Source organism: Mus pahari, chromosome 17, assembly GCF_900095145.1.
Source record: "Mus pahari chromosome 17, PAHARI_EIJ_v1.1, whole genome shotgun sequence".
NCBI lineage: Eukaryota > Metazoa > Chordata > Mammalia > Rodentia > Muridae > Mus > Mus pahari.
This window is the reverse complement of record NC_034606.1, coordinates 14,300,718-14,324,488: the sequence shown is the minus strand read 5'-3', so window position 1 is coordinate 14,324,488 and position 23,771 is coordinate 14,300,718. Positions and strand designations below refer to the sequence as shown.

At 33.9% G+C, this 23,771-nt stretch overlaps 1 protein-coding gene across 5 annotated transcripts in view; it reads left to right on the top strand.

Annotated features, from left to right (window-relative positions):
* Nucleotides 1–23,771, top strand: part of Csmd3 (CUB and Sushi multiple domains 3) — a 1,165,720-nt gene that overhangs the window by 813,723 nt on the left and 328,226 nt on the right. For all 5 annotated transcript variants that reach the window (XM_021216672.2, XM_029547950.1, XM_029547951.1 and 2 more), the window contains one exon: nt 16,207–16,376. In XM_021216672.2, the coding sequence (XP_021072331.1) occupies nt 16,207–16,376 (170 nt within the window). The remainder of the gene's footprint in view (nt 1–16,206; nt 16,377–23,771) is intronic.

Sequence of the window (23,771 nt, the reverse complement as noted above, 5' to 3'; positions counted from 1 at the left end):
GAGAAGAGATCTGCTGGCAACCTACTCATTTTCTTCCTACTGTGAGTCTTACCTGGCTTGAGTCTAATAAAGTATTTTGTTTGTAGAAGACTCACCCTTTCCATGAACAAAATACAATCCCCAAATCCACAAGATCTATTACAGCTTGTTGTGTCTCCAGAGGGCAGCCATGCTAGGCTCCTGTCTTTAACCACACCATAGCATCAGGAATAGTGTCAGGCCTTGGAGCCTCCTCTTGAGATAGATGCCAAGCTGGGCCTCTCACTGGACTGACTTTCCCTAAGTCTCTTCTCCACTTTTGTCCCTGCAGTTCTTTTAGACAGGAACAACTCTGACTCAGAGTTTTTGACAATGGGATGTCAACCCCATCATTCTACTTGTTGCTTTGCTTTCTACTGGAGGTGGACTCTACAAGTTCCCTCTCCCCACTGTTGGGCATTTCATCTCAGGTCTTTCCCTCTGAGTCCTGAGAGTCTCACCTCCCAGGTCTCTAGGACTTTCTAGAGGGTCCCCCCACCCTCACCCCCACCCAACCACCCCACCCTTGAAGTTGCATAATTCTATTCATTCTGCTGGCCCTCAAGGCTTCTCTCCTGTTCTGTTCCCCCCTTCCCCTCCCCCTCCCCTCTCCCACTCAGGTTCCTCCCTCTGCTTCCTTGATTTCTAGTCCCTCCAAAGTGGGATTGAAACATCCTCACTTGGGTTCTTTTGCTTGTTAACCTCCTTGAGTTCTGTGGATTGTATTCTAGATATTCTGTACTTTTTTTTTTTTTTTTTTGGCTAATATATAAATTAGTGAACAAGGGAGAGGAAGAGTGGGATAAGGAACTGTGGGAGGGTAGACCAGCAGTGGGGTAATGACTGAACTGTAAAAAATAAAAGTAATCAAAAAATTGTGTTGTTTTGGAAAATTCTTACATTGAGTACCATATACTATTTTAAACACTTTGAATAGAAAAGAATTCATGATACTCACCTGGAAAGATGATAAGGAAATAATCATTGGTATTTACTGTGGCTGGTGAGCATCTTAGCTTTAGACACATTAAAAAAAAAAAAAAAAAAGCAAGACAAATGACATGGATGTCACTTTCTCCTGAAATTTACATTTAAGTCAACTTGAGAGTTTCAGTATTTCACATATCAAGGATTATGATAGAATAGGTTATTTATTTGAACAACATATAAGACTCTTTATTTGGGGATTTAATCTCAGATTTAAAACACTGCATTCTTTAATCAAAAACATGAATTTTAGCTACTGAAGTTTTTTTCCACAAACATGTTTACAGGTAATCTAGCAAAAATTGTGGAAATTCTACCCATATTTTAAACATTTATGACTGTTTATCCCGATTATGCTTTAGTAATAGCCTAGGCCAGAGGTGTGAATATTTTGAGAAGTAATAATATATGTATAAAAAATTAAAAGGACCTAACTTTCTATTACAACATAAGTGGAAATGGTTTGCCTGGATAGAATTCTTTTTCATGTAAGAGAGTAGGCTTTCTCTTTTATCCTGGAACATGGAAGCTAACATCTATATATAGTAAAATACAACCACCTACATCCTCCCAACTACATATCATCTATATGATTTTGTGGTGAAGATTTTGCATATGCATTAGTTCTAACTTACAGAAGATATAAAGAGAATTTTCTACTGCTGTAAGTGCCCAGGTAAATTGTACATTTCTTCACAGGTCATGTATGTGGGTCTGGTTTGCAAATCTTACCATTTGTTGGCAGAAAACCCTGGGGAACCATCTAAAATAAGAATAGACATACAGGCTAGTGAACACTCTATGGTCCTTTTGTTATTTACTATTCTATTACAAGCTTAGCACAGGACTTTCCAGCTTTCACTTTTCTATTTTTAATAAAGGATTTTTTAAAATATTACTTCTATCCTTTTACACTCCAGTCACTACCACATACCATTAAAACTCAACAATATTTCCTTTTCTTCAATTTATAACATTGCATCCATCCACAGGATTTGGCATGCCATTTCTTTGTACCTTTTCATATGCCAGGGACCTTTAGCCTCATTCTTATAATTCTGTACTGCCACAAGTGCAGAGAGCTGATATTATGCCAATTGTGTTTCCTCTGTGTGCAACTAATAAACTGTCTTAATGGATTCATTATTGCTTTACCATAAAAATATCCCAAATGTATCATTGCTATACTTTTGGCTCTTGTAGATTTTATTAACTGTTTCATTGCTTGTATGCTGGCTACTTGATGCTGGACAGTGACATAAAAAAATTAATGAAATTATATGAAATTGAGCATTCATTCTATGTTCACAGCTTATTATTTTATGGAGGTGGGCAGTTTTCTAGGAAGAACACAGTATGTTTAACACTGGCATTTTGTATGTTAATGCCATTAATGAGTATTTCTATCTTTCTAATAAAATTACTTTTGAAAATATCTGTATCTATTTTAGATGCCAATGAACTGAAATAGTATCATATTTTGAGTGCTCATCATTTGCGTATTCTCTTGTAAGCCTGTTATACATGCTAATTAATCTAATTTCACAAATTTTCTAAAATAGTATTTCTAATAAACTTGATATATAATGTTTAGAAATTTGATCAAGTTTCCATAGAGCCTAAATGAGAAACATGTTATTATGACTTTAGCATCATTCTCCACTACTGTTGTCTCCAATTAATAAAAGTGAAGCTCCAACACATTACCATTTAAAGACTATTACAAGCTTCATGACCACAATACATGGATTACCTAATCAGATAATGGGATTTTCCTTACTCAAATCCAGAGATTGTCAGTGAAATAAGATATTTAATTCATGTAATTTTTGCCAACATAATTAACATGATAGAATAATGTTTTTTTCATTTCTTTTTTTTTTTTTTTTTTTTTTTTTTTTGCACTTTGGGTATAACAGCACAACTATTTCTAGGGATTGTAGTTATATACCTATAACACTGCCTCAGAATCCAGAACTCATTTCTGTATGGGTGATAATATACAGGTTGCAATTTTACTTTAACAGGTCAGGCTTCGTGATTACTTATTATGGCTATTTTCAGTTACTGCTTACATTATTGATTGAATAATATGATTTTGGCATATCTATACTTTGCCAAATGTAACTGAAAATTTTTTGTTTAATCCTGTTTTGCTTTGAGATAAGATAGCTTCCTGCCTGCTTCTAAGCACTAATTACTGTGCTATCTTAACAATCTGGAAAGATCAACAAACACTCAATTAAAATTTGCAGGTTCACTAGTTTCATGACTACAACTACAGACATTTAAAATGGCATTTTGAAAAATGTGTTCAGGTTTTATCACCAGGCTAACTCCTGGGAACAAAATCCCATATTTGTTCAACTTTTGTCAAATACTATACTGTCATGGTTCAAAGCTCCTAAATTAATCTTATCCACTATAGGCGCTAACAGTTCAAGTTCATGTGTTTTATTATAGAATTTGGTATGCTACATTTTGCATGCTCTCAGTGCAATAAAATTGTAGTTTTATTACTTTCCAATTTTAGCTCTCAACTTCTTCAGAAATACAGCATTTCTGTTTAGCAGTTTAATTTGCTGTAGGTCACTAGTCAGTGAAAAATATACAGAATTAACTTTTATTGGTGAAAATATATAATTTATGATGCTAAAATGATTTTTAAATTATGGTTATCTAAACGCTCAGTAAACTCTTCATTTCCATATGTTTAATTAAAGAATATGCTTTGAGGTTTGGTAGACTTTAATACACTTAATGTATCAATTCTTACTTTTCAATCCAAAATAGCATCATAAATGTCTCACAGCTAGAAATCATTTTAATAGTAATTCAATTTAAATTTATGTGCTTTTAAAGAATTAATGGTATGAGGTAATTTTCCATTAATTTGAAAAAAATCATTGAATTAAAAAAAATCAAATCTAAGCTTAGCTCATCAGCTCCATGCTTACCTTTTCAACTAAGGTTTTATAAATGACTATTGCCTTATTAACCCAATAGAACATGTATTGAAAAACAAGTATAATTACAGAAGACTAGTATCAAGAAAAAAGTGGATGTCTGTGAAGGAGAGCTATTGGTGAGCCTTTGCCTACTGATCATGGGGACAGGGAACAAGATTGATCAGGAAGAGAGTTAAAATTAAAATGATTTCCTTGCCTGGTGAATGTATGAAGATTGTGGAATGTACATGCATAAGTATAGCATATTAATTGTTCAGAAACCAGAAGAAGCTCATAGTTTCCAAGCTTGTTAAGTTTATATTATGAATTGCGGCCAGAGATAAGTGAGGAGGTTCTTGTTGAAGTAAGTTGTTCTAAGAGAAATATTAGATACAAACTTTCATGGATTGAAGCTGTCATGGAAATCTTTCACCTTCTGTAATATCTCTCTATTTCTCTGTCTTTTTCTCTCTGTGTAGATTTTCTTTTCTTCTGTTTCTAGAGTCTAGATCCAACCCTCAAGTCTCATCCTCATTGCTATAGGAGATCCTCAGTGCTGTTGATGTCTTGGTCAAACTTCATTAGAATACAAAAGGGAGACTATACACATACTATAGGATACCTAAAGAAACTTACCCTTAACTGTTATTCCAGAGAAACTGTTCTGCTAAAGGCCAGGGCAAAGAAACACTTTTTCTTTTTAAAATATATTTGTTATGTGGTGTGTGTGTGTGTGCATGTGTATGCAAGTGTGCACAGGAACACACTCAGGTGTAAGTGTAGGTGTGTATTAACCAATGTTTGCTAAGAATCTATGTTTGGAGGTGGTCACATGACAAGCCCAGGCATCAGGCCAAGCCACCACCTTATGTGACACTGAGTATGTTCACTGTTTCACATCCCAAACTAGGCTGTTGATGAGCTTCCCACGATTTCTTTTCCTATTTCCCATCTCACTTCAGGAACACTACAGTCACAAGCAAGGGCCAATATGTTCAGGTTTTCATGTATGCTCTGTGGAACTGAACATAAGATGCCATATTTGCCTGAGAAGCACTTAAAACTGACGCATTCCCCAGGCCAGGAGTGGATTTATTGTTCACATTCATGCTGGCTGTTGTGAGTAACTGTTCTCTGAGACAAGTATCAACATCTCGGGGCTTTGGCTATGTCTCCTTGGAAAAGATCATCGAAACTGTTTTTGATGACTAAACTCATCAAGGGGTTAGGAGGGATCATTAGAAGAATATTCAGTAACTCTCTACCACCTATTGGATTCTGCTCTTCCAAAGAGGGGCTACAGTATTTAGGCCAGGAAAGACTAGAGGAAATGGAATTCTTCTGTAAGTCTTTGGAAAAGCATTCATGCCTCCTGGGAAAATGATTTTCAGGTACAGCTTATTAGAGAAGGAACATTCATAATTCTATACATAACCATCAACATTACTATCAACAGTTCATGCTTCCACTATACACTGTAAGGACTTTTGGAAGAATTGTGTCTTGATTTGTAAAAAGGACCTTATGAACACTGGCTTTCAGTGATACCTAAGATAAAAAATAAAATGTTAAAATTAATACAACAGATTATTGCTTCAAGATCAGCTTGTTTCTTATTCTGTGTGGTTGTTGATAAACTTCCCTAAATAAAATAGATTTTTCTACTAGCATTGTCCTTCCACCTTGCTCATATGCTTTTTGGCATTTAGTGCATCACATAATAAGTTACCATGGGATCTATCTGCTTATTTCTATCTACTCCCCACAACAGCAAGGTCCCTGCTGTACAGAAGAATCTCTGTTATGGTAACGTAACTACAAAATTTTTATGCAGGTTGTTATTTTAAATGCTTATATTTCTGCTGCTTAAGTAAAAATGTATCTTTTTTATCTTGACAAATTGTCCATTTTGAATGCACTCTCATCCAAGACACCTTCTGAATTTAATTTCATTAACTAGTATTTGCAGTGAGAACACTAATCATTACATATGTGCTGTTGCCAGCAAACAATGCTAGATTAGTAGGAAAGGGACATGAGGAGGTTGAATTGCACGAGAATATTAAAATCCATGAGTCTGATAAAGATTGTGTCTTGAAATGAATTCTGATGCTTGTATTAATGTCAGTTTGACACAGCCTACAATAACCTGGGAAGAGTGTGGACTTTACTATGTAGACCAAGTTGGCCTCAAATGAGAGATCCACCTCCTCAACCTGGCAAGTGCTGGGATCCAAGCTGTGCATCACCAGCATGACTAGATTTTACTTCTTTAGACCTAACTTTTAACAATATTTATATTGATCTTTGTTGTTTTAAAAATATATTTATTATAGGAATCTCATGATTCCCCATGCTTCTATGCTAATAACTGTAATGCAGATCCTAGTTTTAAAAATATTATTTGAAATGATTTTTATTTCACAGTTTAACTGAAGTTCTATCAAAATTGTATATTTTGGATATCAACCCTTAGCATTTTGATTCAGTTTTTATGTCTCCATTGCCTATTTCATTTGTTTTTTTTTTTTTTTTTAATCTTAGCTCTTTATTTATCTTTGGTAACACTAGACATAGTTTTACTTATTGTATTTTTTATGAACTTCCCCTATGGGTAAAGGAGTGTTGCTCATTTGAGAATTTTTTCTGCTATTCCTGTATGAATTTTTCTTTCATATCTTCATTTGTTCTTCTTTTGCATTCCCTATGTTAAAGCCATCTATAATTTCTTTTCATTGTACTCAACAGATAGCCTTAATAATTTTAAATTCATACTGGTGAGATGGCTCAGTGGGTAAGAGCACCTGACTGCTCTTCCGAAGGTCTGGAGTTCAAATCCCAGCAACCACATGGTGGCTCAAAACCATTCGTAACAAGATCTGACGCCCTCTTCTGGAGTGTCTGAAGACAGCTACAGTGTACTTACATATAATAAATAAATAAATAAATCTTTAAAAAAAAACAGAAAGAAATAATTTTAAATTCATGTATAATATCACATGCTTGTTGTACTGCATAGTGTTCACACAAATATGCTTCTTGTACTTGTTTTCCATTTCATGTGGTTCAACTTTGGTAAATTTTATACATAGATAGATAGATAGATATCCTTTTATCTAATGAATGTTTAAAGATTTTGGTTAAATAAGTTATTCTTAAGCAAATTATTGAACATAATTTAAATATGACATAACTCATTCACAGTGTTTCAATAGTATGACTATAGAATTTTGCAGCTGTCACAAAAATCAGGTATTATCAAAATGATTTTTAAAAGTGTTTTTCTGATTGTAGAAACACCCACACACTGCTGGTGGAAATGCAAATTAGTACAGTCTTCCTGGAAATCAATTTGGATGTTCCTGAAAACAGAACCATCATGATCCAGCAATCCTTCTCCTATGTTTATACATAATGACAATCAATCAATCAATATATTGAAGCGACAACTTCAGTTAATGCTTCTGCATCAATATTTACCACACACTAGTTGGGTCAAGGTAGTCTAAGTATAAATTAATAGATGAATTCATAAAGAAAACTTTTGAAATTTGGAAAAATATTAAGTTTTCTTTGGAATCAATCTTTTACTCACTATTACAACCATGTTTAATTTTCATGTGTTGATAAACGTTCCCATTTTCTTCCTATTATTGATTTCTAATTTCATGATACTGTTGGTCAATCAGTCACTGACTTTAATTTTGTTTGATTGTTACACTTGCATGCATAAAGGGTGAAGAAGTTTGCAATTGTTGCTCTTGTTATTTATATCAAAAAGGATGTTAAGTTTTAATGAGAATTTTCCCCAGAAAATAACATAATATGATTATAAACATTCAATGTTTGCTAAGACATTCTTTGAGCCTCATATGTGGTTTATCCCATAGAATTCTTGATGTGCCCTAAGGAACAATATCCTTGACCTGTCAGATGGAACATTTTTTAAATGACTGCTAAGTTTATTTGGTCTATAGAAGAGAGAAAGTATATTATCTAACTGATTTTCCATTTAGGTTTTTTAGGTGATGGAGGTAATCAATAGTTCCAATCAAAACCATATAGCTTATGGGTTATATCACTGGAACAGTTAGTTCAGGAATTACTATTATTAAATTCCACAGAATCTCATTTGTTTTGGTTGGATTTTCTGACTACAGCCTCTCCCTACTACCCAATGAAATCAGCTACAGGATTATAAACAGGAAAATATTTCAATCAGTTATTCCAAGTCTTCCATACCTGCTAAGGAAACCAGGCACTTACAGAGCTAGTTCATACTTTCCATAGGAAAACAACCATGAGCTGAGAGGTGTTATTTTTTTTCTTTAAAAAAAAAAGATTGAATTGAAATATATTTAGATGTTCAGAGTTTTATACATGTGTTTAATGTATTTTTGATCACATCTGTCTCTCAGTCCTTATCACCTCCCTTCCTACTCCCTCTTCTACACTCCCCTAAACTTCATGAGCTCTTCTTATTTCCTTGCTTACTCATTTGTTGGTTTGTCTATTTACAATCCATTGAGTTTAATCATTGCTTAAAGTATGCTCAAGAGTTTAGGGGGATCAACTGAAGCACAGGAAACCTACCACTACCACAGGCTTCTCGCCTGAATGTACTTGGGTTTTTCTTCTTCAGTACCCATAAATATATATATATATATATATATATATATATATATATATGCTCCCAAACCCATTTATTTATTCCAAAAGTGGTGATTTAATTTAACATTTTGAAGTATCTTTGTTTCCAGGACAACAGTAGCTACCCAAGGCATCCTCTTATGTTCTATTAATCATCTCTGTTTCTTTTCACTTGTTTTTCTTTTTTCCCCCAATATTTATTAGGTATTTACTTCACTTACAATTCAAATGGTATCCCCAAAGTCCCCTATACCTTCCCCTCCCTCCTCCCCTACCCACCCACTCCCATTTCTTGGCCTGGTATTACCTTGTACTGGGGCATATAAAGTTTGCAAGACCAAGGGGCGTCTCTTCCCAACGATGGCTGACTAGGCCATCTTCTGCTACATATGCAGCTAGAGACTTGAGCTCAGGGGGTGCTGATTAGTTCATATTGTTGTTCCACCTATAGAGTTGCAGACTCCTTCAGCTCCTTCAGTACCCATAAACTTACAATACCTCCATAACTAAGTTCAGGACCTAGGACCACCTCTGCCATCCACATCCAGAATGTTGATTAGCTTGATCATGTTCCAGTATTGTGACTGGAACCATGATTTCTGTAAATTCATGAGTCCAATATCCCTGCCCTATCCAAAATTATTTTTATATATCAGTGTGTCAAATCTTCATCTTTTACTATATTTTTGCCTTCTTTTCCATGATATTTTGTAAGTCTTGGGAAAATAGGTATCTCAATATAGATCTAACAATTAAGTAAACATTTAATTTGGAAGTCCAATCAACAGAGAATTGGAATCCATTACCATCATGGCTGGGAACATGGAAGCAGACAGACAGGCATAGTGGTTAAATAGTAGATGATAGTTTACATCAGATCCAGAAAGACAAAACAGAAAGAGCAAACCCTGAATGGCTGAGGCTCTTGAAATTCCAAAGTCTCTCTGGAGTGACACATCACCTCTCCTAACAAGACAATCTTCAAATCCTTCCAAAATAATTTTGCCAACTGTGACCGCCCATTCAAATATATGAGCCTATCGAGTGCACCCTTATTCAAACTACAGTGGTACATTCTTTGCCTGACTGGGAATCCTGAATTCCTTCCCCAACAGTAACAGACTTCAACACAGCACGACACAAAACAAACAAACAAGCAAACAAAAACCCCACATACACATATGCATATGCACAAGCACACACATAATCATACATAGTAGTATTTACATATGACACCACTTATATGAATACAGTATCAGAGAGAAAAATACACACATATAAAATAAGATAGCTCAACAGGTAAAGACTCTTGTGCCCAGTCAGACAACTTATCAACTGAATTCACAATCTGGAGGCCTCATGGTAGAAAGGGAAATCCAATTCTTTCATGAAAGATTCCCTCTTAATTCCCACATCATATAACATAGCTTGTGTGTGCCTATGGGCACATAGGCAACCTACAAAATAAATACATGTAAAACAAGTTCTGCTTGTTTCTGTGTCCTTTATTAATATGACCCATCAGTAAACTTTATTAAATATATGTTTAATAAGAGAGGTGCATTTTAATCTATAAAGAAAGAAACATGTTTTTACCATCTCATCTATGAAATAAGATAACATTTTATTGTAAGTATATAATCAACTCATTTCAGAGGAAAAAGTTTTCCGTGGTGCTGAGGCTGTTATAAAGTAATACTGTATAAAAATACATGTTGGACTAAAGAAAACTAAAACTGCATTTCCCCTCAATGAAGTGAAAATTAATGTCTGTTAATGGAACGTTCTTCTTAACAAATAACTGTCCCCTTGTCCTCAGTCCGGTGGTAATTCTACACCTCCAAAATAGGTACTAACAACCTATTGCCCTGTCAGTGCAATGCACTCTAGCCATGAGAAGTAATTGCTACCTGAAGCTTTCCTTTCTCTTCTCTTACACACTGACTGATTTATAGCAGAGATCTCTCTCAGCTACTGGCTTACTGCAGAAAGTGGAGTCTTTGCCCTGGAAGGCTGTTTATTCTGTCCATTTCTGAGTAGAAACATGTAATGGTTAAGTGTCTGGGATCAGGATAATATCCTGTTCATGTTCCTGGGTGGCTCATGTAGCCACATCTACCATCAAATTTTCTTTAGAAAATACAAACTTGCTTCAGTAAGAAACCCATACAAATCACATGCAAAATGTATATAGTGAACACTTCAAATACTATTAGCTGCTTAAGTATTTTAATCACTTTAAATATGGGGGCATATAATACTTAAAATAATCCTATTTGTAGATAAGGATTATATTTTTATTTCAAGAATATGCAATCTTTGTCTTTTTGTTTATGCCTTCTTATTAACTTAGTATTTACTGATCTTTCCCAATATCAAGAAAAATATTTTTACAATTCTAGGATATGAAAAATATTAGATATTGCTTTACATTGAAGAATTATATATTCTTAAGTTTTCATTTCTTCTCAATTTGTAGCCATCAAATGTTTTGTCTATTGCCAAAAGTATCAACTTCCTACATATATCCATAGCTTTTTGACAAACTTCGCCACCTCACATACAATGCATATAGAGTTTTATGTTCAGTATTTATTCAAAGCCAATCCTACTCAACCATCCTCACTGACTTTCTTTCTCCTGTCCACATCAATTATTCTTCAAATTCTGAAGCTTCCATTTTCTCATGTTCTCTTTCTCTTGAGCTGTAAGTCACGCTCTCACTATCTCTTACCTGATTCCCTCCAAAAATCTCTAGGTTTTTCTAACCATGGGACATCCAAGAACACAGTCCATTCCTACACAGAACTGCTGAATGGATTTCTCAAACTGATACCTGCTTTTACCTTAATATTTTTCTGTTTTTATAGTCTATGATTAAAAAAATACTCTATGATTAAAGATCTACCTTAAACCCCTGATAGGAAACATTCAAATGCTTTAGAATGGTATGTCAGCTGCTACCTATCTTAACTATTCTATCCAGATTCACTATTTTATATTTTATTGCCTATAATAACTCTTTCTGAAAATTTCTCTGCATAAATTTTGATGGTCTTTGTACCCATTTCTTAGGCTCACATCAAAAACAGTGCAACCAAAATAACTTCCCTGTTTTTGCTATGCCTATAAAATATATCCTTTCTTTAAGAAGTCATCGCATTTATTTGTTATGCATATATGAACAAGCATGTGCGATGGCATGTGAAGAACAGAGGACAATCTGCAAGAGTCAGTCCTCTTCTTTCATTGGGTATCTGAGGAACTGAACTTACGTGGTCAGGCTTGACCATGTTTGTGACGCTAAAATATGCACTCTCCCCATTTCTACCAGCCCAGATCATTACAGAAATTTGTCACACTTCAAACTACATATTACTATACATACCAGGAAGTGTGTGTATATTTTTCTCTAGAGTTCCTAACAAAGATAAAGACCTAATTCCAAGACTTAATATGTCTAGCCATATATCTGTAGTTATTGATAATTATTTTCTCTTATCTTGGCCTTTTAGACAGGATGTCATACAAAGCCTCCTTTTTGCTATGGTCATAGATACTGCTGTTATTAATATCTCATGTTAAGGCAACAAAGACAGTGCTAAGTTCATATGGAAGGAGGGATAATGTTTTGAATGAATGGTCTTCAAATATGTGTGCAGTTCAGAAAAAGTCCATGACAGCACTGTGTATTATTATCAATGAATTTGACTTTTGAGGAGAAAATATTAAAAATGTCAAAGTAATTTATGTAAATTATTTTTAAAACCTTTTTAATTGTTCAAAACTCATGAATAAATAAGAAGCATAATTTGGACTAGGTGGTTAAAACAAAGAACATAAGATTGGAAGGAGCTGAGGAGGTAGAAGTCAAATTTTGAAGAGTAAAGAGGAAATGAGAAATATAATCAAAATACGTTATAAGTGATTCTTATAGAAAAACAAAAATATATTTAAATCCTCTTCATTTATTGTTAAAAGAAGATACACATGCACATGCACATACAACACACTTTCAAACATAGACGTTTGCAGTTGCATAGATTAAGTTGCATTGTTGCCTGCATAATAAGAGACTATCTAAAAGGAAAAAAATAAGATTCTCACATTATCTTTAGAGACATAAAGAGTTAATAAAATTAAATTTAACTAGGAATCTAAAGATTAAAATACTTGAAAAAAAATTTTTATAATTGTCTAAATATTTTTGATAAACAATATTAATACAGCTATAACTAAAATGAATATTGGAAATATTCCTTAAGAATGATTGGGGCTGGAGAGATACTCAGCAGTTAAGAGCACTGATTGCTCTTCCAAAGGTCCTGAGTTCAAATCCCAGGAACCACATGGTGGCTCACAACTCTCCTTAATGAGATCTGATGCCCTCTTCTGGAGTGTCTGAAGACAGCTACAGTGTACTTACATACAATAAATAAATCCAAAAAAAAAAAAAAAGATTGATTATATTAATACAATTTTCAATTCAATAGGTACCTCACTAAAATAAATCTGAGAAATTGTTATGAAACTTATACAGAATGGCTACCAGATACAGCAAAATTTTCTAAAAATATCTTTCAAGATCACAGGCATTTTGGGCTGGCTAGATGGCTCAGCCGGTAAGAGCACTGACTGCTCTTCCAAAGGTCCTGAGTTCAAATCTCAGCCACCACATGGTGGTTCACAACCATCCATAATGAGATCTGATGCCCTCTTCTGGTGTTTCAAAGACAGCTACAATGTACTTATTTATAGTAATAAATAAATATTTGGGCCAGAGCAAGCAGGGACTGAGTGAGCAGGGCCAACTGGACTGAGCAGGGTTGACAAGAGGGAGCAGAGGTCCTAAAATTCCCGTCAACCACATGAAGGCTCACAACCATCTGTACAGCTACAGTATACTCATAAAATAAATACATAAATTTTTCTTTAAAAAAAGATTGCAGACTTATTTTTTCAATATTTGCAGCCAAATTGTCAAAAATCATTTTGCTAATTCACCTGAAAATATGTGACTGTGTATACCAAATAGATCGCGCCCTGATTTTCCTACCACAGTAATGGAGATTAATGATGCAAGGGTTTGCCTGCTTTTCTGTAAGCAAGAAAAATCGAAGTTCTATGAGATTCACTGCTTAGGGAGCTTATCACTCCAGCAGCCACTCTTATCACCAGATGTCAGCACATATATCTCTTCTACACCATTCCAGCTTGAGCTATATTTATCACCATGTTAGGTTTATGTTCAGCAAGTCTACTGTATTTCTAAATCTGTACACTGAAGTAAAATATGCTGTATTGTTAGAGATGTTTTTCCTAAAGAAATCATCAACAGATACAATGTTTAGGATAAGAATTGTATATTCTGTGAAGGTCAACAAAAACCTGTTTATTTTTCTAATAATATTTCTATAATACTCACCGAATTAGGCCATTCCCTATTTTAAATTTTGTAATTTAAAGTGTCAGTTTTAAGTGCTCATTAGAGAAAGGAAGCTTTATAATTCATTCTTCATTTAGCAGTAAGAAAAATGGTTTGAATTTAAAAATAAAAATTTTTCTGTACTTTGACATAATTCTTAAATTCTGGATGAGAAAAATATATAGCAAACTCCATTATTTTATTTTTCTAATGAAGGTGTTGCAAAGCCACATATATAGTTTTTATACTTAAATTTTTTGTATTAATATATTAGACTTTTGTGTTCCTAAAAAGCACCAAGTATTTAATATAATACATATCATTATATAGAAATTTATATTTATATAAAATATAACTTGTACATTAATACAAATACAAAGTATTCCTATGAAAAAAAAACTATTATTACTATAAAAATAAAAATATAATCCTATTAATAATTACCTATCTAAGCATTATAAATAGGGCAAAATGGGACTAATTTTGAATCCAAGTCATTAGAGTATAAAATTTGGGTACTAAATAACAGTAACATTATTTGCATCTAAAATATCTTCATAATTTATGCTCCTAGATATGATATGTGCTGCAGATCATCTAATACACACACACACACACACACTCATACCCACACCTACACATTATATCTTCATATGCACGTAAAGGTTCTTATAATTTAGATAAAAAGATGAAATAGTTTAAATGGCCAATGATTCTTCTCTTCAAGAAGGATGCATGACTTTGTGTGGTGTTCTACAGATTCATGTTCTCCATAGTTCAGAGTGGCCTTTATGATGGAGGACAAATTTCTACTTAAGAAACTAGAGTTGTGAAAAAGGTCTTTCCTGAAATGCACTGCCAACTATGATCTATTTCAGGAAAAAAATACCTAACTACTTTGCATGTTGTCTTAAAGTTTGGATTTGTCATTTTAACTTCTGTAAACTCATTGGACTACTAGGGATGTCTTACCCTTTGAATACATTTACACATCGTTACAATAAAAATCATTACAAACAATATAGGGAGCAGTCCCTAGCTTTCAGCACCTTGCAAAAGTGTAACGATGCTGGTTGATTGTAAGCACTCAGTAAGATGTTCATTTTTATTATTCTACACATTGTTAGTTTTACTCTTCCTCTTCCTCCTCCTCCTTCTCCTCGTCCTCCTCCTCTTCCTCCTCCTCTTCTTCTTGACAGCTCAAGTTCTCTTCATTAATGCGAATTTTTTAAATTTAATTTTTAAATGTGAAAACATTTAAATATAAAGCAATTCATTATCTTTCACCTTGTCTTCAACTTATACTGACCACAGAAAACATTGTTTTAATGTCTTATTTCTACAAAATAATTAATGGCTTGCTGGTTTGTTTTTCCCTCTTTAGTTAAAACCTTTGAACATTCAAATCCACCCTAAGGTATGATAATGAAGTCAATAATTAGATAATGTTGAAAACCCAAAGACAAAGATTTCTAAAGTTTATTTTTATTTTGAAGCTTATTTGATCCTGTGATATTACTGCAAGTTCCCTAGCTTAATGTACTGAGGAATCTTAGCTCCGTACTTCCTAAAATTTAGCACCCAGAGCATGTACCAGGTAGCCTACAGGACTAAGAATTCTGTATACAGTTTTGTAAAAATGCCTTAAGCTGAGAAAAGTTGTGTGGCTCAAACATACTAAATGTCTTATATTACGAGTTGGTAGATTTTAACTGTCGTATCATTTTTGAAAATACAGTATTTAAGTATTTAGGTTTTTTTTTTTTTTTTTTAAGTACAGGTACTAAATTTCTTTAAAAAGAGGAACGTAAGATATTGGGAGAATAGAATCATTCAAAACCTTTAAGAGCAAAAATTTTAAAAGATAACATTAATAGTTAAATCTACATAAAAATATCAATGTAGCACATTTATCATAAACACACTTATTTACGTGATCTCTTTGAGTTACATTTTACAGTCTTTCATATGCTAATATCTTGTAAAATCTATTATAAACTCCCACAGGTAGGTGTTTCCTCTTCAGAGCAATACTTCTGTCTTCCCCTTAGTCATTTGAGAAACAACAAAACTGGGATCTGGGTGAAATACGAAGCATTTACACTCCATAAACAAGATTACTTGGCAAAGGTAATGCCTTCTGTTAAACTGTGCTTCAATATTCTGTTTTACCTACAGCTGAATGTGGTGCATCTGCAACCAATAACGAGGGAATTCTCCTCTCGCCAAATTACCCACTAAACTATGAAAACAACCACGAATGCATTTACAGCCTTCAGGTCCAAGCAGGAAAAGGCATCAATATTTCAGCCAGAACGTTTCATTTAGCTCAAGGGGATGTTCTTAAGGTAAGTGGAACACTGTGATAGAGTTTGCTCATTAAGTACACTTTCCTAAATAGGTTTACATTAAATTGTACATGTAATAAATTATAAGTTCATTTACCCTTGCATACATAACATTCCCAGTGTTCTTTTATTTGAAATAATATTTTGCTTCTAGTGCTTTTTATGATAAAATATCACAGATTTTATATTTAACTACTTGTCTGACAATAACTAAAATAATAAAACTTTTATTCAAAATACCTCATTCAATAAAAATTTGGTATTTTAAAACTGATATGTAACCTACCATTTTATTAAGACAAATTATAAATTAAAATGATAACTTGTTTTGTATCATAAGCTTTGGTATTGTTAATAAATGATGGTTTGTGTTCTAACTGGATATCCACTAAGTAAAACTATTCTTTATTACTATGAGATAACTTTTAAAATTATGATGCAAGCCACTGTTGTGTATATTTAAATCTAGCAAATCAATGTCTATAAACTTAGAAAAAGTACTTTTCATAATGTTTAGTGATAAATTGACTACATAAAATATTAATACAATGAAACATCCTTTAAAAGAATATTTATGGTAAATGTCTTTCAAGTAAATGCTTAAATAGTTACTGATTTGTTTCTACAGTACAAATGTTTTCATAAATATAGTTTATAACAAAATATAAATTATCTGGTTAAAAATAATTATTTCTGTAAAATTATTTTGAAATATTTTAAAGAACTGTTCCTATTTTTCAGTCCTCAATATTTTATTAAATAAGAAAATAATTAACAATTTTTCCATTTTTACAAATTTTGAAAAGAAGTTGCATATTCCATGATGATAGCATTGGAAGGTTTTTGTTAAAGCTGTGACTATTAACTGAATGCCTTCACATAAAATTGAGGTAGTGATTTATTTGAAGCTAGTGGAAAAATGCATTAAAGCATAAGAGAGCTATGTAAACCTAGCCTAAGCTATATAACTCATAATCATCCCTAATTTGTGTTTATAAGGAAACTGTCAAGAAATCCTTCCTGACACCTATCAATCGTGTTTACCTGTTTCTTAAATAATTCCCTCATGTCCTTTTATGATACTTCAATCTCTTGTGCATACCAGATGAAGCTTCTTATTTGGACAAAGTGTATTGCCTTTTAGAAGCAGAATATTCAATTGGTGGCTTCTGGTGGGGATGCTGGTGCAGAGTGACTCAGTTTTCAATACATGGGGCTGGCCACCAGGAGTTTGACCACATTCCAGTGTGTTTATGGGCAACGCAAATTGTACTTGTTTTGTTTTGTTTCTTTTTCTCCATCTAGAGGTTTGAGGGGTGATGGTTGAAGGAAAGGAGGTCACAGGAGTTAGGGGCTAGACCTAGGAGGACTGAAGAATAAGTGTGTTCGGGGGTTCACGATGCAAAATTCCAAACTAATCAATGGAAATAAAATGGAAAAAAATGAAAATATTTCTGATGTATATGATTTTCAAATCAAGATGTCAGGATTGAGTGACTATATGAGAGGATGGATGGGGTGAAGAGAGATGGAGGATAAAGAAAGCTACAGGCTCCATCGTGATGCAGCTACTAAGCCCTCATTTAACACTGAGGTCCAGGCACCAGTGCAGTTGCATCACTAATATCCCTACTTTTTCAAATGCAAATCTAATTTTTATCTACAAATTCTTGGCATTATATTATTTTCTGGTATCTACCTAATGAATATTTTTTGTCTGTTCAGTATATGAAACTGAGTTATACCAGATGTCATGTGAATGACTCATGACGACTTGTTTCATTAGTCATTTATAAATGTTACTTTCCTACCTATATTATGGAGCATGCCTATGCTTTAAGCTGCCCTCCTGGAAATTCCAGGAAAATATCTTATCTCTTTCCTAATTATTAGAGTACTATCATCACACAACTCAGTTGGTATAAATGGAAAGTTCTGTCTTAGAAACCTAAATGAAAAGCTAACTTCTTTGTTCTCCCCTTAATTCATTGCTTTGTATCTGACTGGAATACACTCTGCTATTTGTTCTTCTCAGTAGTCATAGGCTATGGCAGGACTACTGATAGCGTCTTTCCTTGCCTTCGCTTGCCTAACAGATAATTAATTTATTACCCTTAACTTCCATATGAAGTGTTTAGTATACTAAGTTTTATGCAACCAAAAACGAATATGCACCATCTGAGGGCAGAATAACAATTGGACATACTATTTCTCCTTTCACATTTGTTTCTATTTTTACAGGATCTTTATGAAGTTTGTTTAGATAAAAGTGTCTAGGCGAGATTGTGAGGAAATCTTTTATTCTATTTTATTTTTTATTTATCACACCCTAAATGGTAATGTACATCTCATTTCTTACACAAAAGGTAAACTAAGCTAATGATTGTGACTTTCTTAAAAATGTAGTAAAAAGATTAGCAAGAATGGCTTCATGCTTGCCAATCACAAGCAACTGAAATGCCTGATAGATTTCTTGCTTTATTTTATTTCTTTAAAACAGGGCCTTTCTGTATCTCTGGCTGCCCTAGAAATTAAAATGTAGACCCAGTCTGCCTCAAACTCACAAAAATCTACCTGTCTTTAGGCTGGCATTAAGGGCCTGTGCCACCATGCTCAGCTGTCTTTAACTGTGTGTGTGTGTGTGTGTGTGTGTGTGTGTGTGTGTGTGTGTGTGTGGTGTATATTTTATACATGTGTGTGTGTGTGTGTATTGACCCAGAAAGATGGATATTTGTATAGATGACAAAGGTGAATGAATGCCTATGATTGCCTGAGTCTTCCTTAGTCACTTAGATATCCTTTACTTTTTCAAACATAGTATTTTTATTATTTTTTGAGAATTTCACACAAAGTACTTTGATCATATTTACTTCCTCTTTCAGTTTTGTACCCATACCCTGCAAAACGGCTATCCTCTTCTTTTTCTATTTTTTTTTATAATTCACTGATTTTCCTTTATGTAGATTATGTATTCGTTGGTTGGGAATATATTTAACCTACTAATAGGCATACCCTTAAAGAAAACTGAAGAAAAGAAAAAAGAAAAAAAAAAAAGAAAAGAAAACTGAATCCTCCTAGTTCAGACATCATCCACTACCAGTAGTTTCTAAGCTAAAGGCTTGTGAACCACTCTAATCTGCATTTCTGAATGTTAGGTCTTGTACAGCTGCTGTGATTTCACAAGTGCACTGCTTTGTCATGTCCTGAAGTCATTATTTCAGTCAGATGCTCTCTGACCTCTGGATCTTATAATCACACTGGCCACTCTATCACTATCAGTCCTGAATCTTAGGGAGGGGTTCCAAGACACATGCCACACTTATATCTGAATACTCCACACACACTCTTCTATGGTATCCATAATATCAACTTAAAGAACAGTTTGATTCTAAAAAATATGTCAATCTAAAAAAAATAATAGTACTTTCACGTATAGATCCAAGAACTACAGAATATGGGTTCTAGGGCATATTTGCAGTACCAGCATGCATTTGTTCCTATAGAGTAAATCTCAAATCCAATATGAAAGCATATGGCTACTCCCAAGATAGGCTTACTATTGAAACTGTGAATCTATCTTGCATCAGCAACTATTCCTCAGAGAATTCACAGGTGAATAAGACTGTAAATGACTTGTTTTCCATAGTGCTCTACAGACATTCCCTTTAGTAGCAAGCTAACTAGTTAGTCGGGAGAAAAAATGCTGGTCAGTATCAGTTTGATTTACAAATGTCTTGTAAGACTGTGGTAAAGATGTCCCTGAGGGAGACACCAAGATGCAGATCAATGTGAAAGCAAAAGGTTTATTTTCTGGCACCAGGATTGAACTTCAATTAGTCCCTCAAGGCAAGCGGCTAGAGGTGACAACCCACCTCCCTCCACCCTCCCCACCGCCAATGGCTATTATAAGCTGTTTTCATACTTTTTAGGGGCATGGGTTACATCAGCAAGGTTACAGTTCAAAGTTATTGACTAAGCATATTGACCTTTAAATCTATTGGCTAGCAAGCATGACACCCATTTGAACTCTATGTAGGACTTTCCAGAAAGTCAGGTGACTATCAGTCAATATATTCTGTGATTTTTCTGAGAATATTTTTTACTCAAGAATGTTCCTGTGGGTGGAGAACAGGACTTGGCCTAGCCTTGACCCCAGGCAGGAGGGGAAAGCTGTAAGAAGGGTGTAGGACTAGAAAAGCCCTTAGGTTCCCTCATCCCCAACTTTTCTTGTACAAGCTCCAATCTTGGAACTACACTCAGGAGTATTGGGTAAATAACTCATATTCTTCAGGTACTGTCCTCAGGGTCTCATGTCGTTGGCACAGGACCATCAGTTCTACTGCTCCTTTTATCTCCTTTATGAAGACTATAAGCTTGTTCAAAATGCAGGATCCAAAGGTCAACAATAGCAGAAAAACAATAGCAAAACACCTTGTTAAGGGTCTTAACAAGGTGGATATGAGGGTGGTTAACCAACGGTAGACATCAAAAAGAGAGTGATATCAGCTTTTGGAGTTTTCTCCTTCTCTTTTCTGTCACTCTAAACTTTCTCACACTTTGGCTAGGGACTCTCTAATCATCCTGAAGTGATTTACATAGAAATAGCATTCCTCCTGTAATGCTGTAAATATGCTAAATCTAGCTCCTTCTATTCTGTAATACAACCTCTGCCAGGGAATCAACATTAGTTTCTAAATGGGAGATGGATTCTCTAGACATTGAAAATCTTCATCAATATATGCTTTGAGGCTATTAAAATTTGTCTCTTGTAGGATTAATGCCACAATCCCAGTAGTGGGGGCAGGTTTAATTTTTTGAAAGAGATAAGGGGTGTGGAGTCTCCTTATTTTTACCTAGAATGGTCTTGAACTCTTGAGCTCAAGTGATCTACTTGCCTTAGACCCCTGAATGGCTGGGACTACAAGGATGCCCCATAGCTGTAGCTGGCATCTGGTTTTGTAAATAAAATATTGTTAGAAGAAAGCCATATTCACTCATTTACATATTATCTGCTTTTTTGCTACAAGAACAAGACTGAGCAAGAGGTACTAAGGACACTAGGGGCTCAAAAGGCCTTAAATATTTATCTAACCCTTTCCAGGAAAGTTTGTTAAACCTTTGAAAACAACAAGAACTACTTTTAAAACTTATAATTGGGTGTAACTTGGACACAATCCCCAAATTTGAAAGCTGGTTGTATAACATTTTACTGGCCGTAAGTGCCCCTTTGGTTCATCACACATAATTGCAATTTTGCAAGCTATTCACTAATAATCTTTTACTATCTGTTCATTCATAAGGACTCAAAATGCCTTGGTAATGCCGCCACACTAGACCTGATGAATACCATAGTAACTCTCATTCCGTGTTGGTTGGAAGATGAGGTAACCTGTAACTAGTTACAGAACATTAAGGATCCACTGAAACTTTAACCTGTTTTATCATGAGAACTGTTAAACTATAAATCCTTCATTGTGCTCCAGTTTTCTTACTGAAGCATAATACTTTATATCATTGAGCTAAATAACTGAATTTAAACAGAATTGCATTCCTATTTAGTTTTATACTATCTTTGGGAAAACATTAGATTTAGGATAGATAATTTTCATGATAACCATTGGAAAATTATTCTTCCATTTACATTTACACTTTGACAATTAATTCCCATATTTGTAGAATGTATTCACATTTTCAAATCACTCAGTAAAGAAAATGACCATAGTTTCAGCAAAAAAAAGAGGTTCCAAAGGTGATTCAATGTTACATGCCTGACCTTCTGTCTTTTACTCTTTTACATTTACTTTTGATTCTTTGATTCATATGAACCCTAACTTCCTATATTCTTAAAAACATGGGCATAAGAGATCACTTTGTAGTTAAGTATATTTGTTGTTGGTTTTTTTTTTTTTTTCAGAAGATACAACATGTACATTGTGACTCACCACAACTTTTGATTCCAATTTGAAAGTTACAGACACCCTCTTCTGAGCTCTATGGACATCAAGCATACAATGGTGCACATGAAAGCACATAAAATTTAAAAAAAAACATAGCTTTGTAATTCTTAAAAAATGAAAGCATAGGTCTTCTAATACTAAAGGCATCTGGTGACTCACAGAAAGAGCTTAGAGGGATGTTGAGCAGGCTGTCATAATGAAGCTTGACCTGACTCATGAAGAGGTTCTGCATACACTGACTGATTTCAGGCGCTGATTAGATTGAGTACTGAAACAAAATGAGATCAAGGTCTAGTTATTTCTTGTATAATACAAGCAAATGAACTGGATTTGTTTTATAAAGCAAATGAAAGTCTGGACAGTGAGTTCCATAAATTTAAATTTATTAGATAGTATTCTTGAAACAGTGTATGAGAAATTATACTAGTTTTTTTATGAATAGGCCATATTAAATAAAATACACACTTGAAGATCTTATTGTATTTTAAATAGGAACACAGGGTAACAGTCTGAAAGAAATGCTCTATCTGGTTGTTTCTGATCAGATGTAATTTCATCATCTCTTTTAAAAAGATGTATTTTCCTTTGAGTAAAAGGCACACCAGTTTTGGTTAGTTTTCTTAGTTGTATGCATATATCCATGCTTAGTTTAACATCAGTTTGTCTTTGGTAGCTCAGCTTTGCCTTCTTGTCTTTATTCTGCCATAGAAATATAGGCTAATATATTTAAACACTTTTATTTGCAAGATCAACATCATTACCTGATTACTATAATGTCTTTAATAAACAAATTTTTCTAATCTAGTAATCCCCTTTCAAGTTGATTTAGTGGTATATGAATACTAGTAAAATTTCATACCTGGAATATCTTGCTTAATGCCATGATATTTTAACCCCATTTTCTTTCTACTTTCTGATTCTATATTCTTAAATAAAGAGTAGCTTGTGAGGTTTTGTTACTGTTCAGTACAGTCAACTGAAACTAATCCCTTTTCTTTCCATGATTTATTAAATATTATATTGTAAAATATGTTTTGAAAAACATATTAAAATTTATTTTCTAAAAGGAAGACATATTTCTTGATTGAAATTAAGAAAAAAATTTTATTAGTAGTATGATATGTTATATAAATATATATTCAGCCAACGTTGGGCTAATTTTTAATAAAATAATGATGTGTCAGGAGCCATCTAGGAAAGGCTAAGACTAGCAGGTGATCTTCCTGGAGGTGGCCCACTGTTTTTACATGGCTTATGATGTGTGAACTTACAGAGGCAAGTTCCCAAGAGACTTCATCTCAGTATTGCTTCATGCAGCAAATATGCCTTTCCTATCACTATAATAGCCTAAGGATTTCTGGGCATTAGCAGGACTTATTACAGATCAACATAAAGATTAACTTTCATGAACTAATGCTGTTTAGGTAAATTAATGATT